Genomic DNA, 18,800 nt, shown 5'->3' with positions numbered 1-18,800 from the left:
CGCCCCCGGACCGCCCCGGGCCGTAACCACGCCCCCGGACCCGCCCCCGAAATGCTACGTCCCGCCCTGAAAACGCCGTGCGGATCGGGCCCGCCCCCCAACACGCCCCCCTCGGAAAACCCCGGGACTTACGCGAGTCCCGGGGCTCTGCGCGCGCCGGTAGGCCTATGTAAAATAGGCGCACCGGCGCGCAGGGCCCTGCTCACGTAAATCCGGGCGGATTTACGCGAGCAGGGCTCTTAAAATCCGCCCCACAATCTGCAGGACCTTCAGAAAGTCCAGGAAAATTTACAAATAAAAGTGGATGATCTGGAAAATAGGTCACGTAGAAATAATCTGAGGTTTATAGGTTTACCTGAAAGCCTTTCAGATGCTGATTTGGTAACTAAACTGACTTCATGGCTGACTGTAACTTTAAATCTTAACAATCATTATGGTCCCCTATATATAGAAAGGGCACACCGGTTAGGCCCCTATCCGTTGGAGGGATCCTCTAAAAATAGACCCAGAGTTGTCATTCTTAAATTTCTTAATTTTGCTCATAAGGTACAGATATTAAAAGCTTATAGACAAATGTCAGAATTATTATTTGAAGGGTGCAAAGTGCTCATTTTTCAAGATTATTCTGCCTCTGTAGCAGCGCAACGAAAAACCTTTGCTCCAGTGTGCTCTCATTTAGCTAAATTAAAAATCCGGGCTACCCTGTTATTTCCTGCAAAACTTCGAATTTATTACAATGGTCAGACACATATCTTCATAGAAGCCTCTGCAGCTCAAACCTTTATAAATAATCTTTCATCTGAATAAGATGTGGTCTGATATTTGGATTTTACATTGAAGATGGATATTTTGTTTGCGATGTTTTAGTTTTCTCGCATTTGGAGAATTTTCATATAGTTGTTACAGTTTTGTTTTTCGATAGTGAGAATTTTCAGATGGTTATTACAATTGGGAGAACTTTTATATGGTACATAGTATAGTGGCTGAATTAAAAGATCTTCATGAGACTCTCATATAGCTCCTACTTAGTTAGCAGCAGTCAGAAGATTGACTATGCCACTTTCTCAACATTTATCATTTCATCTCTACTGACCAAAAAGCACTGGTAATCACGGCTCAAGGTCACCATCTATTTCTTTTCTTTTTGAGGAAGGGGACCTCAAGTGATCCTTATTACTCTAGGTGTGAAGAAACACAAGGGAATTCAGTTTTGGTTCACTTTGTGTGGTTTTTCACACTTTTTGGGGAGATATATAATGGGAAATGCACCATGGGGTTCTGGGGATTTGCGATCTTAACCCTTTTTAAACCCAGCTATGCTAACTGCTTTCACCACATCCTCTGGCAACAAATTACAGAGTTTAATTGTACACTGAGTGAAAAAAATCCTCTCTTTGATTTTTTTTAAATTGTGCTACCTAATAGCTTCAGGCATGTCCACTTGTCATAGTGCTAAATAATAATTCCCTGTTTATCAGCACCATCCCAGTCAAGATTTTATAGACTTCATCATAACTCCTCTTGGCCATTTCTTTTCCAGGCTGAAGAGCCCTAACCTGTTTAACTTTTTTTTTTTTTTATAGGGGAGCCATTCTATCCCCTTTATCATTTTGGTTGACTTTCTCTGTATCTCTTCTAGTTTCACTATGTATTTTTTTTTTAAATGCGGTGTCCAGATCTATACACAATACTCAAGGTGTGGTTGTATCATGGATTGATACAAAGGCATTATGATATCCTCTGGGTTTTTTTATCCCATTCTTTTCTTAATACCTAGCATTCTCTTTGCTTTTTTTTTTTTTTAACTACCTCCATACCCTTATCCATTCAATCTGCTCATTTGTGTCTAACTATTGTACTGTTACAGGTCTTACTCGATCTGTGGTCTTCTCCCTCCCTCCACACTAAGATTCCTTTATGTCTCAATATGGGGTAGATTTTCAAAGGGTTACGCGCGTAACCCCCTAAAACCTACTCCTCCGCGCACCGAGCCTAGTTTGCATGGGCTCGGCGGCACGTGCAAGCCTCAGGATGCGCGTATGTCCAGGGGCTTTAAAAAATGGGCAGTCCTGGGGCAGGGCCAGGGGCGTGGTGGTGATTTGGGGGCGGGCCCAGGGGGGCATGGCAGTGGTTCGGGGGCGGTCCAGGGTGGGTCCTGTGCCGGGGGATGGCGAGCTGGCGTGCGCAAGTTACGCCTGCCAGAGGCAGGCGTAACTCAACAAGATAAGGTAGGGGAGGGATTTAGGTAGGGCTGGGAGGTGGGTTAGATAGGGGAAGGGAGGGTGGGGAAAGGTGGGGGGGGGGCCAGAAAAAAAGTTCCCTCCAAGGCCGCTCCAATTTCGGAGCGGCTTTGGAGGGAATGGGGAAAGCCAATGGGGCTCCCCTCGGGCTTGGCGCGCGCAAGGTGCACATGTGTGCACCCCCTTGCGTGTGCCGAGCCTGGATTTTATAACATGTGTGCGCGGCTGTGCACACATGTTATAAAATCGGGCGTAGATTTTAAGATCTGGCCCTATGTATGCTTGAATTCTGCAACAGTTTTGGCCTGTGCCAGGAGATTTGTGAGGCAAGACTTCCCCTGGGTAAATCTTCTTCTGATGGATCCTTCTTCCAATTTTTGAATGAAGATCTTTTGGCTAAAAGATGTTCAAGTCAACCTACCTTTTCACAAACTTCTGGAAAGAGGAGAAGAGCAGATAGTCTATAGCACTGAAATCTTCTTCCGTTTCATTTAGGTGAAACTGCAGGAAGACCAACTCCCTCTTCCGCACATCGCTGGGCCCTTCGATAATCAAGGCGCATTTCTACAAAAAAAAAAAAAGACTATTACTGAAATTGTTAACATACAACAATTGGAGACCTTCAGTTTTCTTCCATTCATGAACCTAGGAAACCTAGAATCCCAGTCAATCGGTCACAAGGAAATACCGACTAGTAAAAAAAAACTCTGACAGCACAGAAAACTGCCGGAACCCATAAACTATTCCAGTGATCACCCCAAATATGCATTCATTGAACCTGAATACATATGAGCTTTCCAAGGAAGGTCACTGAAGGCAACCAGAAGCCAGAGACCACACAAAGCACTGCTCAGGGACCGTGGGAATTATTTCACTCTCTGACTCTTCTGTTGTTGCTGCTGCTATTTGGAAACCATGTTTTATACTTACAGACTTTACCTGAGATCTATTAAGAGTCACATTTCACAAGCGGAGGGCCCCAGCCCGACAATTAAGGACTCTTTGAAAGGCAGGCCACTATTTTTGCAATTAATAACAAACACGGGTCAGCTAAGTCTTTGCGTTACAGGCAGAGAGTAGCAGCAGCTGTGGAGAAAGCTGGGCCTGTCCATGGGCTGGGAAACAAGAGCACACACTGCAGGCCAGGCTCCAAGGCTTTCCAATTCAAGCGGGTGGGAAGGGAAAGTCCAACAGAAGAGAGATCGGGAAGGAGGAAGGAAAAAGCAGAGAGGCAGGTACACTGTCGGGTGCCAAATTCTGCATGCTATTTGTGACTTTCCATATGCTGTTCTTCTACCAAGATCTACATGCAAATGACCATGTAGAAAACAGCACAAGAAGTTTTGCTATGAAATTCTTTCTTCGAAAAGCTTTAACTATATTTCACTGAGGTGTAGTTAACTTTTATTTGAGAAAAAGGCTTTGAGAAGCCAATTTGGCTTGTAGTTTTACTATTTGCTAATAGTTAAGAACATAAGAAGTGCTTTGCTGGGTCAGACCAAGGAGCATCGAGCCCGGCATCCTGTCTGACGATGACCAGGCAGGTTTCGTGAGGACTAACATCCTGCTGTCCTCGGAGAACATCAGTTACAGGTAAGCAACTCTGCTTTCTCAAAGGACAAGCAGGATAGTAGTCCTCACACATAGGTGAATCTCTAGCAACAGGCTGCTCCCCAACTCAAAAGGGGACCTACAGACACCCAACCAGGTGCCAGCGGGCACAACAAAACCAGAGCTGTTGATAACAGAGAGGGAGACAGCCTGAACCCAAACAACAGGCCCTAGGTTGGGAGAGTTGAGTTCTACACACCAAACAGGTTCCAGAGGACAAACTGACCAAACCTACTGTCGCGTTGGCCATCCCTATCCAGTCAGTAATGTGATGTGAACGCTTGGAGAGAACGCCACATCGCAGCTTTGCAGCTCTTCCTCCATGGGAACAAGTGGGCCACCGACACTACCATGGCTCTGACAGAATAAACCTTGACATGACCCCCAAGATGCAGTCCTGCCTGGGCAATACAGAAGGAGATGCAATCTGTTAGCCAACTGGATATTGCCTGTTTGGCAATGGCAATGCCCAACCTATTCCTGTCAAAAGAAATAAAAAGTTGGATGGACTATTTATGGGCTTCAGTCCACTCCAGGTAGAAGGCTAAGGCTCGTTTGCAGTCCAAACTGTGTACTGTTCAATCATCTTGGTGCGAATGGGGCCTGGGAAAGAAAATTGGCAGGACAATTGACTGCTTAAGATGGAAATCCATCACCACCTTAAGCAGGAATTTAGGGTACGTACGCAAGACCACCCTGTCATGATAAAATTTAGTATAAGGAGGATAAGTCACTAAAGCCCAGAGCTCGCTGACCCTGGGCGCTGAAGTGACCGTCACCAAAAATATGACCTTCCAGGTCGGGTACTTCAGGTCACAGGTGCACAGCAGTTCAAAAGGAGCGTTCATCAGCTGAGCCAACACTATGTTGAGGTCCTAAGACACAGCAGAAGGCCTTAGGGGAGGCTTCAACTGAAGCAAGCCCCGCATTAAAACGTACAACTATAGACTGTACAGAGATAGGCATACCATGTACACTATGGTGGTATGTGCCAATCGCATTAAGATGCACTCTGACGGAGTTGGTTTTTAAGCCAGTCTCTGATCAGCGTAGAAGGCAGTGAATTATTTTCTGTCTGGAGCAGAAGAATGGATCTAGGGCCTTCTGCTCACACCACAGGGAAAACCTCCTCCAATTCAGTCCATAGGACTTTCTGGAAGCCACCAGGACCCGACACACATCCTCAAAAAGATCAAATGGCTGCAGGATTAACCTCCCAACATCCAGGCTGTGAACAATAGGGCCTGGAGATTGGGATGCTGTAGCCAGCCCTGATTTTGCGTGATGAGATCTGGGGAAGTCGATAGACTGATTGGCTTCCGGAGGGACAACTCCTGCAGGAGTGGAAACCTGACCTGTCTCGGTCAACGAGAGGCTATGAGGATCATAGTCCCTCTGTCCTCACGAAGCTTCAAGAGAGTCTTCACCACTAATGACGGGCAAGGGCGTTCAAGGCTCATTTGCTGTTGGACCTGGACAGGCAGCAGAACCAAGACACCTTCCGGTTGCAGGGGACGCGAACAGATCTATATCTGGGCTCCCCCAGAGGCAGAAAATCCAATTCGCTACCATGGGGTCTGAAGGCTCAACTCAGCCTGTCCACTATCACGTTCTCTGTTCCAGCCAGCTACATGGCCACGAGCACCATCCCATGGGCCAGGGCTCAGGACAAGATCTGGACTGCTTCCTGACACAGGAGGTAGGATCCTGTGCCTCCCTGCTTGTTGACATTCCACATGGCTACTTGGTTGTCTGTCTGAATCAGGATAATTTTGTTGGTCAACCATTCTCTGAATCCATAGCGTGTACCTGATTGCCCGAAGCTCCAGAAAGTTGATTTAAAAAGAACGTTCCTGAGCGGACCACAGTTCCTAGGTGCCGAGCCCAGCTACATGAGCTCCCCACACCAGGGAAGATGCATCCATGGTTAGCACAATTTGAGTAGGGAGACTCCGAAATGAAATCGCCCGTTCCAGACTGGAAAATACCCGTCACCAGGACAAAGAGTCCCCGAGAGATAGGGTGACTTGGATGCAATCCTGGAGGCTCTGCGTGGCTCGGCACCACTGCGACCTCAGGGTCCATTGGGCTCTGCTCATGTATGCCAAGAGAGTGACATGGATGGTTGTGGCCATGTGACCCAACAGCCTCAATATGTTCCAAGCTGATACCTGCTGGCTCTGTTGCACCTCTGTCACAATGGTCACCAGAGCGATAGCCCTCTGGCGTGGCAGAAAGTCACTGGCTTGAGCGTGTCTAGAAGGACTACAATGAAGTCCAACTGAGCTGACAGACTGAGATGGAACTTTGAGTAGCTGAGAACGAACCCCAGAGACTCCAACACCTGAGTGGACAAGCGCACAGACCAGATGGCCCCTGCCAAAGACATGCTCTTGACCAGCCAATCATCCAGATACAGGAAAACATGCACTCCCAGTCTGCGGAGGTGCACCATCACCATGGCTAGGCATTTTGTGAAGACCTGTGAGGCGGATGCAAACCTGAACGGCAACAACTGATACTGGAAGTGCTGTTTCCCCATCACAAATTGGATATACTTCCTGTGACCGGGGAAGATCTCGATATGGGTATATGCATCCTTTAGGTCAAGGGAGCATGGCCAGTCCCCTTTTTGCAAAAGGGGGATAAAGGAGCCCAGGGAAATTATCTTGAACTTTTCTTTTTTTTTTTTAGAAACTTGTTCATGGCCCTCAGGTCTAGGATGGGATGGAGTCTTCCTGTTATCTTTGGAATCAGGAAGAACCTGGAGAAGAATCCCCACCCTCTTTGCCCTAGTGGTAAGGGCTCGACTGCTCTGGCCGTTAAGAGGGAGGAGAGTTCCATTTGTAGCAACTCCTGATGTGCAACTGGCCCCCAAAATGGGCACGGAGGGCAATTTGGCAGGATACCCAGTAGCTTTAATTGATACCCCTGGTGGACAATGGACAAAACCCAATGGGCCAAGATTACACTGGACCACCGGTTCACAAAGAACTGCGGCCTGCCTCCGACTGAAGGGTCCATCATTCCGGGTACAGGCAACTAGCTTACACTCCCTATGGCCCAGTCAAAATATCATTCCCGGAGTTGACTGAGAAGCTGGCTGCGCTTGGGAGCTCTCTGCTGCCTGGAAAGGCAGCGGGAGCTCTGATGGTGTGTATGGGATTGTGGAGGCAGAGTACTTCCTTTGGTGAAAGAAAGACTTCCTAGGCTCCTTCCTCAACGGCCTCCTGGATGAGGAGGATTGGTATGGAGTGCTGGTGGAGAGTTGTTGGAAGGTTTCATGATGGTCTTGGAGTTTGGCCATAGCATCCTTCACTCTATCTCTGAAGAGATTCTCTCCAGTGCACAGCACTGCACAGTGCACAGTTACGTTCCTGTACCTCTGGTCTAAGATATGAGGCCTGCAGCCATGCCAGCCTGCAGGCGCCGATTCCCACTGCAGAGACTCTCGATGCCGTTTCAAAAATATCATAGGTCGCATGGACCTTGTGTTTTCCACACTCCAAACTCTTGTGCATCAGCAACATAAGGGTGTTTTGCTCAGCCACTTCCTGCATTTGCTTCCAGATGTCCTGCGAGTATTGGCTCATGTAGAGCTGGAAGGCAGCGATGTAGGAAATAAGCATGGTGCCTTGGAACACCTTCCTCCCAAGAGCGTCCAACGCTCTGTGGTCCTTCCCCAGGGGCGCCAAGGAATGGGTCCAAGTGCACTTGGCCCCCTTGAGGGTGGATTCAACCACCACTGACTGGTGGGGCAGCCAATACTAATCAAATCCGGCAGCCTTTTGGACGAGGTAAACCCCATCTGACTTCTTATTCATGGGAGGCACTGTGAGGGGGTATTCCCAAATCCTCAGCAACAAGTCCACAAGGATCTTGTGTACCAAGACCGCCACGATCTCCTTAGGAAAATCCATAAGCATTTTGTGCCTGGCGTCTTCTTCAGTCAAAAGCTGGAATGGGATGGCCTCTGCCATCACCCTGACAAACCCTGCGAAGGTTAAATCTTCAGGCAGGGACTTCCTTTGCTCCTCTGGAGGAGAAGGTTCTGACGGGAGACCATCCGAATCCTCGGAGGATTCTGTCTGATCATCCCCCAGATGTATAGGGATCCTCATCCTCACTATATACCACAGGGGATGGGGCCCTAGGTGCTTGGCCGACTTCCAGAGGTGCAGGCACCGATGGAACTGGATGGGAACTACCAGCCTCAGCATCTCTGCTGGCCTCAGCAGAGCTTCCTCGGAGAAGGAAGCGGCGACAACCACCGTATTGGTATGGGGAGGCCTTGGTGCCCTGCCGAGAACAGATGCCAGCTGGGTCGCTAAGGCATCAATGAGTACACTGAGCTTCTCCAGAAGTGGTACAAGTATGGGTGACAGCTCCGGTGCTGTTGGTTCCATGGGACCAAAGTCCTGCAGCACCCACTTCACTGCTAGCTGGACACAATGTTCCAGCTCCTCCTCAAACATTGCCAATGCCAACATGATTGGGAGGAATGAGGGCTGGCCAGATCTTCCTCAGACCCACGAGGGATTGGCGACTGGCACCAGGACTGGTGGAGACCGTCACAGACCCCAGGCAATGTTGTAGGTTTGGCGGTCCCTGCCACGGGGGTTTCTTCTGGGGCATCAAGGCAAAAGCTGGTGTGTCTCCATGCCCAGCACTGTGCATCGACATGGATCGATGTTGATGCTTCTTGGTCTTACCACGATGCTTGACCTGGTCTTTCCCTGGTGCCAAGGTCAAGGACGATGAACCCAAAGTCCTCGGCCCAGAGGAGATTGACAACAGTTGGTCTCTGGCGCCCCTATCCACCGGTAATCCTGACGAAACCAACTGACATCGCTGATGTCGATGGCATGGTGTCCAGCGGTGCAGCTCAGAGGTCCTCTGATGCTGATGCCTCCAATGCTTATTGGCTCAGATGTCTTCAACCCAAAGCGGTTGTCCATCTTGTTGCGTCGAAGCAGACATCCCTTCAGGGTCATCTGGGCGCACAAGCGGCAACCCTGGACGACATGCGATGCCCCCAGGCAGAGGATGCAAACCTCATGAGGATCAGTGATCGACATGGTCCTCAGGGATTGGGTGCATTGGCGGAAGCCAGACATGGCCACGACGGGGCGAAACAAATATGAACAAACATGGAACAATGGCGGCGGGCGTCGATGGAAGATGGGCACAAAGGAACTGCCACCACAGGCGGAACCAACTGCCAAAGGAAACTTAACCAAACGTCGAAAACCCTGACTGGGGGCACTGCAAGGAGGCACCGAGAGGGACCCAGTGACGGACCGAAGAGAGAGCAAAAAAACCACAAAAACGAAGTTTTCCATGAGGCAGAAAACCAATAGTTTTAGAGCTCAATCAAACTGCAAGGCTTACAGCTCTACGGGAAAAAAAAAAAAGAGAGACTGAAGTGGGACCCTGCATGGATGCATGGTATAGGGCACGCTGGGCATGCTCAGTGTTCCTAGTCAAAGTTTCTAGAAACTTTGACTAAGTTTTCCGCATCGGGCTCCATCTGATATCACCCATGTATGAGGACTACCATACTGCTTGTCCTCGGAGAAGTATTTTTCAAAATGTTTTACGCAGATAAAAAGGTTTTGAAAATTGCAACTTTATACCCGCGTAACTCACTCGATAAGGCGGAATCGTCAAAAGATTTTACATGCGTAAATGGGCTTTTGAAAATTAAGATACATGCTACTTTTACGCACATAACTCCTTTGAACATTCACTCCATGGTGAATATGTTGGGGAAAAAAAAAAAAAAACAAGAGTTCAGACTGGAGCTGGCAGTCACATAACTGCCTCATGCAGGCAAGTGTTTTATATGTAACAGTGACTTTTACCTTCAGAAGCCTGCTTTAAAACAGAAAGGTCATTAACAGGTCTCTTGACTCCAGAGCAGGACTCAGCTATAATGAGATTATAATGAGATTACCGTGGACTGGTTTGTGAAAGGGTCTGTATAGTTGATCCTCTCAGTGGTGCACTCGATTTCTCCTTGCTGGCCCGGGTCTTTTAAAGGTGGAATGTGATCGTAGAAGTGATGTTTGCAGCTCAACAGCTGGGCTTTGCCTGGGTAAAGTGCAATCCCTGTGAGGGGGAAACACACAAGCGGGGAACACTTAGTATCTATTCAGTGTAAACACAGCAATGCAGGGGCTCAGACATCCTGTTTCTAAATTCCATCACAGAAACTCATGCAGTATTTTGATGATTCTCTGGACTGAATCATTTTATGTATTGTTCAAGTTATGGTTTGTGTTTTATTACATGCTGTATATGGTTTTGTTCTTCACTGACATTTGTAGATCAACAGAATAAATTTTTTTAAATAAATAAATAAATGCAGTAGTCTATCAGGCCAATGCAATACCATGTGCCGGCCACACGCGATTGGACGCGTGTCAATAACCCCGGATGCAAAACAGAAAAAGCAAATGTTGCTTACCTGTAACAGGTGTTCTCACAGGACAGCAGGATGTTAGTCCTCACATATGAGTGACATCACAGGATGGAGACCAATCATGGAACACTTTTGTCAAAGTTTCTAGAACTTTGACTGGCCCCTACTAGGCATGCCCAGCATGGCACTAACCCTGCAGCCAGCAGGGGTCCCTCTTCAGTCTTATTTAAAAGCTACAGGTAGTGCCGAAAAATAAAATAATAAAACGAACCCAACATCGTGGGGCGGCGGGCGGGTTTCGTGAGGACTAACATCCTGCTGTCCTGTGAGAACACCTGTTACAGGTAAGCAACATTTGCTTTCTCACAGGACAAGCAGGATGGTAGTCCTCACATATGGGTGAGTACCGAGCTGAGGATGTCCAAACATGCACCAAATGTAGCCAAAGGCGTGCAACAGGCACAACAACTGGGGCGGAATTTGGTAGAGGGCATCCTGAACCCCACCGGGCAGGCGGAAGGGTGTTGGTACGTCACGTTGTAAATAGGTTACGCAAGACAGACTGGCTGAAGATGGAATCTTGTCTTCCGGCTTTGTCTAAGCAATAGTGGGCTGTAAAAGTATGGAGAGAACTCCAGGTGGCAGCCCTGCAAATGTCAGGAAGCGGCACCGATTGTAGGTGTGCTACTGAAGTCGCCATGGCCCTTACAGAGTGTGCTTTAAATCGGTCTTGGAGTGGAATGCTCGCTTGCTGATAGCAAAAGGATATGCAGTCCGCTAGCCAGGAGGAGAGAGTCTGCTTACCCACAGGCTGCCCCAATTTGTTAGGATGGAAAGACACAAATAATTGAGTGCTCTTCCTGTAGGCAGCTGTACAGTCTAGGTAGAACGCTAGAGCCCGTTTGCAGTCAAGAGTATGCAGAGCCTGCTCTCCTGGATTGGAATGGGGCCTGGGAAAGAAGGTAGGTAGTATGATGGACTGATTGAGATGAAACTCTGATACTACCTTAGGTAAGAATTTAGGGTGAGTGCGAAGTACCGCCCGGTCTTGCAGAAGTTTAGTGTAAGGCGGATAGGTAACTAGGGCCTGTAACTCACTAACTCTGCGAGCCGAAGTAATTGCCAAAAGGAAAATCACTTTCCATGTGAGAAAGCGAAGTTCACAGGATTGGAGAGGCTCAAATGGTGGTTTCATGAGCTGACCCAAAACCAGGTTGAGGTCCCAAGAAGGGGCCGGAGGACGCAGTGGAGGCTTGAGGTGAAGCAAGCCTTTCAGAAATCGTGTAACAAGGGGTTGTACTGAGATAGGGACATTCCCGATACCTTTATGGAAGGCAGCTACCGCACGGACATGCATTCTAATGGAGGAAGTTTTAAGACCTGACTCTGACAAGTGCCAGAGGTAGTCTAGAAACTTCGGGATTGGACAGGTAAAGGGATCAAGGGCCTGAGGAGAGCACCATGACGTGAACCTGTTCCATTTGTAGGAATACGATTTTCTCATGGAGGCTTCCGTGAAGCAATCAAGACATGGGAGACTGGATCAGAAAAGTTAAGCAGCTGAAGGATTAACCTTTCAACATCCATGCTGTCAGGGACAGGGCCTGAAGATTGGGGTGGCGAAGGCACCTGTCGTTTTGAGTGATTAGAAGCAGGTCTGTTCCCAGAGGAATGTGCCTGCGAATGGAAAGATCCTGAAGAATTAGAAACCACACTTGGCGGGGCCAGTGGGGTGCTATCAGGATCATGGTTCCCTTGCCCTGACGTAACTTCATGAGAGTCTTCGAGAGAAGTGGAAGTGGAGGGATTGCGTATAGGAGAGCGGTTGACCATGATAGGGAAAACGCGTCGCTTGGTGGATAATGTTGGCTGCGAATGAGAGAGCAGAAATTGCCTACTTTGCGATTCTGGGGTTCCACAAAGAGGTCTATTTGAGGATAACCCCATTATTGGAAGATGGAGTTCGCTACTGAGGGGTTTAGAGACCACTAGTGCGGTTGAAAGTTGTGACTCAACTTGTCTGCCAACAAGTTGTCCACTCCTGGCAAATAGGTGGCCCTGAGGTACATTGAGTGGGAGAGGGCCTCCACCCATATCTGTGCAGCTTCCTGACACAGAAGGTAGGATCCTGTCCCTCCCTGCTTGTTGATGTACCACATGGCCACCTGGTTGTCCGTCTGGATCAGGATGACAAGATTGGACAGGCGATCCTGAAATACTCTGAGAGCGTATCGAATTGCTCGTAACTCCAGGAAATTTATTTGGTGTTTGGCTTCCTCTGGAGACCAGGAACCTTGTGTCTGGAGATCGGCCACATGGGCTCCCCACCCGAAGTTGGAAGCATCGGTGGTTAGAGTTATTTGAGGGTTTGGCGCCTGAAAGAGCAAGCCCTGTAGAAGATTGATGTGATTCGTCCACCAGGCGAGAGACAGACTGAGTGAGTCGGTGACGCGGACAATGGTCGACAGGGGCTGAAGAGACTGTATCCATTGCGACCTTAGAGTTCACTGCATGATTCTCATGGCCAGGCGGGCCATCGGTGTGACCTGAACTGAGGACGCCATGTGTCCTAGAAGGATGAGAAAATGATGAACAGTCGTCGAGCATTGAGACTGCAGCTGATGCGCAAGAGACACGAGAGTGAGGGCTCGTTGTCGAGGCAGGAAAGCCTTTGCCTGTAAGGTGTCCAAGTCTGCCCCAATGAACGATAAGATTTGAGATGGGACTAAGGATGATTTGTCGTAGTTGACTAGAAATCCTAGTGAAAGTAGAGTGTTTAAGGTGAGATGTAGGGATGACAGAGCGGATTGCTGAGTCGGAGCCCTGATTAACCAGTCATCCAGATAGGGGTAGACATGAACACTTTGAGTCCTGAGGAAGGCGGCAACCACGACAAGGCATTTTGTAAAGACTCATGGTGCAGATGCTAGGCCGAATGGAAGCACTTGGTATTGATAGTACTTGGGGCCTACGAGAAACCTCAGGAATTTGCGATGAGATGGAGTTATCACAATATGAGTGTATGCGTCCTGGAAGTCGAGAGAGCAGAGCCAGTCTCCTCTTTGAAGAAGAGGAAGCAGGGAGCCTAAGGTTACCATCTTGAACTTTTCTCTCTGAAGGTACTTGTTGAGGGCTCGTAGGTCCAAAATTGGACGAACGCCTCCCGATCTTTTGGGGATTAGAAAGTACCAGGAATAGAACCTGAGGCCTTGCTGAGGCAATGGTACTGGTTCTATTGCTCTGGACTGGAGTAGGAGGCAGGCCTCCTGCTCCAGGAGCAATGAATGGTCAGATGTTTTCCACGTCATTAGAGGTGGGGAATCCAGAGGAATGGAGAGAAAATTGAGATGATAGCCTTGAGCAATTATTGCTAGGACCCAGTGGTCCGAGGTGATTGATTGCCATATGTTGTTGAAATGGCACAAGCGGCCTCCCACTGGGACATTTGGTAATGGAATCTGGCTGCTGCTCTCTATGCGAGAGTCAAAAACCAGAAGCAGGGCCCGGTTGGGGGGCTGTCTGTGGCTTTTGCTTTCGGGTTTGACGAGACTGTGATCTGAGGAATGGTCTCGCAGACCAGCATCTGGCTGCTGGCGGGTAGGACTTCTTTAGTCTATAAAAAGGCTGTTTAGAAGGATAATCTGAAGGAATCAGGGAGAGCTCTCTGAGAGTCTCATGATGGTCCTTTAGTTCAGCCACTTCTTTTGAATCTACTCGCCAAAGAGAGGTCAGACAAACGTTCTTGCACTTCCGGACGAAGGTCTGAAGACTTGAGCCAAGCCCATCGTCTTGCTGAAACAGCGGCTGCAGACACTCTGGTTGCAGTGTCAAAGATATCGTAACATGATCTAATCTCATGTTTGCCTGCCTCCAAACCCTTATTAAGTAGGTTGTGGAAGTTTTCTGGAAGTGACTGAGGCATGGAGGTTGTCAAGTCTTGTAGTTGCTTAAAAATGACCCTATTATATTGGGTCATATATAGTTGGTAAACAGCAATTCGGAGGATCAGCATTTATCCTTGAAAGACTCGGCGACCAATGGTATCCAAAAACTTCTGTTCCTTGCCAGGGGGAAAGGAGGTATGAGTTTTCGACCTTTTTGCTTTCTTTTGTGCAGATTCAACCACCACAGACTGGTGATCCAACTGAGGCTTTTGAAAACCTGGAGCTGACTGTACCAAATAGGTAGAGTCAGTTTTCCTGTGGACTGGTGCAATGGAGCCAGGATGTTCCCAGTTCTTTTTGAGAAGGTCAAGAAGAACTTGATGGATGGGGATGGAGGTGATTTCCTTGGGCGCGTCCAGGAATTGAAGCAACTCCATCATTTGATGTCTGTCGTCCTGTTCCGTCAGTAACTGGAAAGGGACCAATTCAGACATGTCCTTCACAAAATTTATGAAAGAAAGGTCCTCTGGAGGAGAACGCTTTCTACTTTCAGTGGGTGAAAGTGGTGAAGGCAAATCATCGGTGTCTGGTGAAGAATCATCAGTCCAGGTATCATAAGGATCAGCACCTGTCGCTCTAGGAACTGTAGAGGGATGGGGTAGTTGGATACCTGAAGGTCCCGGTTTAGGCTCCGAAGGTATCTGAGGAATAACTGGAGGCACCGATGAAAGTAATGAAGGCCCTGGCACAGGCATCGATGGGATCGGTGGATGGCTCGATGGGGCCGATAGAGGTATCGGCATCGATCTCGATGGCTCAGGCAGAACTCCCGAAGCAGAGATGCGGAACGGTGTTTCTCCTCCCGATGATAAAGTCAGCGGGGAGGGCACCGGAGCCATCGGTGACCCAGGGTCCACCGTGGAAAAGTGGCAATAAGCGCTTCCATCCTCGATAGCTGCGGTGCCAATGCTGCTGGAATCGGGTCGGTGCTCGGTTCCACTATCGGTACCGATATCGGTGCCGGGGAAACCTGGAGTCGATGCATCGCCTTGTCGATGGCCTCCTGAACCATCCGGTCCAATTCTTCTCGGAGACTTGGAGCAAGCAGCCCTGGCTCCGGAACAGAAGAAGGAGGCAGAGGCATAGCCGGAGGGACCACCATTAGAGGTGAAGTCGCGGCCCCCGATGCCCTGTCGGGTGAGGATTGCCTCGGTGACCCGGTTGCCGAAAAGGTCGGTGCCTTTTCTGGAAGGGGTTTCTTCGGCGGCAGCTTGGACGATGGCGAGGTCGATGGTTTTCATGATTCGATGGTCCGAGACTTTCGGTGCCGATGGCGATGTTTCTCCTTACGATCCCCTTGGTCCTGAGGGGGAGAAGAGGGTGTCTAAGGCCGGGAAGTGATCGACGCCGGGCAGTCACCAGTCAGTGGTCGATGCTGACGCGACGTTGACGGTTCAGATGACGTCGATGCAATGGATGGAGTCGGGGTTTAAGCACGGAAGAGAAGTCTCATCTTCTCCATTCTGGCCTTGCGACCTTTTGGTGTCATTAGGGCACATTTGGTGCAGGTCAAGACATCGTGCTCTCGTCCAAGACACATTACACAGACTTTATGCAGGTCTGTAATGGACATTGTACGAGTACAGTCCGAACACCGACGGAACCCCGACACCATGGCCATAGAAAAACTAAGCCGCGGTACGGTCGACGGCCAGTAGGCCACGAGGGCCAAACTCAACAGTAATCGACAGAAAACGGGTAAAAACCTATCGGAGTACCGCGGACTGAAAAAAATTAACGGAGGGACCCCTGTGGGGCAATTTAACTTTAAATAATTCCGTGAGGAAAATTCCTGTCAGGAATCCTTGTAGAGCTCCTTAACCGCATGGCTACTGCCGCGCGGAAAAAAAAAGACTGAAGAGGGACCCCTGCTGGCTGCAGGGTTAGTGCCATGCTGGGCATGCCCAGTAGGCACCAGTCAAAGTTCTAGAAACTTTGACAAAAGTGTTCCGTGATTGGGCTCCATCCTGTGATGTCACCCATATGTGAGAACTACCATCCTGCTTGTCCTGTGAGAATACTGATTTCCTGTAGTTGCTCCGACTTAATATCGTAGTTTAAACTGCAGGATGGCTAGAGCGGGCCTGGCAGAGGAAAAGATGGGTTGGAGCTCTCCCGTGCCCTTCAAGTCAATGGCAGGTAGTGATCTGCAGGACCTCAGAGGGCCCCACTGGCCACCAACAGCACGGACAGCAAATCCTGAGAAAATCCAGTGTGGGAGCCAGAGTCAGAGCGGGGGGTGGTGAGCATGGGGTGAACAGGTCTGCCCCCGAGGATACCATTATTTTGTCTTCCTCTCATCCCTGCCTCACAGCTTATTGCTGCTGGGGTTGGAGGAGGTGGGGGGGGGGGGTACATTTCTTCTTTCACCAGGCAATTTTCTCCTACACCTTTGAGCGTGGTTAGAACCATGGCTGAAATCTGCCGACACAAACCTTCATTCACAATTACCCCCCCCAAATTTTATATCCCACTCAGTTATTGCAGTGGTGGTCCACGGCTTTTCAGAGCCCTGTAATCATGGGCCCTAAATCCGGCCACTAGATGTCACTGTTGCATAATGACTATGAAACCCCCCGGGGCTGTAAATCTGCCACATCCCCAACCAACCTGGGGAGCGAAAGACCTGAGCCAGGAATAAAAAGCGATTCCTCGTTGCCTAGAAAAGATACATGCAAACTGCATGCAAATCTTCAGGCTTCACGTAATCTACTTCAGCCAGAATGAAATCGTGCGGCTGCATGTTGAAGCCACAGGAGACTGAACACAAACGGTGACAGCGTCACCAAGCTCTGTTGTTGCATTCTGTCAGAAATACAAAAACTTTTTCTTTTAGTGTGAGAGAATGCCACACGGACCGTACTTTTTGGTATGACAGAAAATTTGACATTAAAATAGCAGGAAAGAACCTGTGAGAAAACAGAAACTATAATATGCAGAAAACCATAAATACCCCCACAACCAAGAGACAGAAGACAGTCTTTTGCTAATCTCCTCCCCTCCACCCTTCAGACATAAAACCCCAGTTTCAAGCATTTCTACCAACTGCTGTAACCAGCACTGCCGAGCGAGCAAGCATGAGGACGGCTGCCTTCTATTATTCCATGCAGTCAGTGGCTGGTCACCCACAAACCCTGGCGCCCGTTTCCAGACTGACCTGGGGCATCGTATACGAGCACCTCCTTGTAAGAGACGGACATCACTGGATGTTTGAGCTTCTCCTGGAAGTCAGTGATGGTTTGATACACGAGGAAGAAGGCGACAGCCATGAGCAGCAGATAAATGAAGATCAGAATGACCGAAAACACGTTCTTCAGGCATGTCCGGCTGAAACGGAGTGAGGGGCTACCCCTTCCAGATTCACAGCCTAGGAGCAAAACAGATTTCAATGCAGCTCTTTCTTTTTCTTTTTTTTAATTTAAAATAACTTTATGCTACAGTATAAAATGAAGCCTCTCATCACACAAACGAGGCCACGGATCTCTTTCAGAATAACTGGCACAGGGATGATAGAAGCTACTGTTGCATAGCTACTGGAGCCGTGAGTCGCCTATGCCTGTAGCAAGCTACAATGCCCTCTCTAGCAAAGGGCCATGGCAAGGGCATTTCAAGCTGGCATGCTCATAAGAACATGCCTTACTGGGTCAGACTGAGGGTCCATCAACCCCACCATCCTGTTTCCAACAGTGGCCAATCCAGGTTACAAGTACCTGGCAAGTACCCAAATATTAAATAGATCCCATGCTACTCATGCCAGTAATAAGCAGTGGCTATTCCCTAAGTCAACATGACTAACAGCAGTTTATGAAACTTATCCAAAAATTTTTTAAACTCAGCTACACTGAATGCCTTTACCACATCCTCTGGCAATGAATTCCAGAGCTTAATTGTGCATTAAGTGAAAAAGAATTTTTCTCCGATTTGTTTTAAATGTGCTACTTGCTAACTTATTTACTACTTACTTAGTCTGACAGTCCTAACATGTTTTTATAGACTTCTATCATATCCCCCTCACCCCCTCCCTTAGCTGTCTCTTCTCCAAGCAGAAAAGCACTAACTGCTTCAGCCTTTCCTCATAGGGGAGCTGTTCCAGCCCCTTTATCATTTTGGTTGCCCTTCTCTGTACCTTCTCCAGTGCAACTATATCTTTTTTGAGATGCGGCGACCAGAATTGCACACAGTACTCAAGGTGTGGTCTTAACCATGGGAGCAATATAGAGGCATTATGACATCCGCCATTTTATTCACCATTGCCTTCCTAATAATTCCTAATATTCTATTTACTTTTTTGACTGATGCAGCACACTGAGTCGATGATTTCAATGTATTATCCACTATGTTGTCTAGATCTTTTTCCTGGGTGGTAACTCCTAATATCAAACCTAACATCATGTAACTACAACATGGGTTATTTTTCCCTATATGCATTACTTTGCACTTGTCCATGTTAAATGTCATCTACCATTTGGATGCTTAATCTTCCAGTCTCACAAGGTCCTCCTGCAATTTATCACAATCTGCTTGTGATTTAACTACTGTGAATAATTTTGGTCATCTGCAAATTGGATCACCTCACTCAGG

General features: G+C 48.4%; 1 protein-coding gene across 1 annotated transcript in view; it reads right to left on the bottom strand.

Annotated features, from left to right (window-relative positions):
• Positions 1–18,800, bottom strand: part of PACC1 (proton activated chloride channel 1) — a 90,660-nt gene that overhangs the window by 45,387 nt on the left and 26,473 nt on the right. Inside the window, exons 3-5 of the mRNA XM_029593243.1 lie at positions 17,377–17,586; positions 9,808–9,962; positions 2,662–2,804 (exon numbers count right to left, since the gene is read on the bottom strand). Coding sequence (XP_029449103.1) covers positions 2,662–2,804; positions 9,808–9,962; positions 17,377–17,586 — 508 coding nt within the window. The remainder of the gene's footprint in view (positions 1–2,661; positions 2,805–9,807; positions 9,963–17,376; positions 17,587–18,800) is intronic.

Source organism: Rhinatrema bivittatum, chromosome 3, assembly GCF_901001135.1.
Source record: "Rhinatrema bivittatum chromosome 3, aRhiBiv1.1, whole genome shotgun sequence".
Taxonomy (NCBI): Eukaryota; Metazoa; Chordata; class Amphibia; order Gymnophiona; family Rhinatrematidae; genus Rhinatrema; species Rhinatrema bivittatum.
The sequence above is the reverse complement of the archived record's forward strand: the minus strand, read 5'-3'. Positions and strand labels throughout refer to the sequence as shown.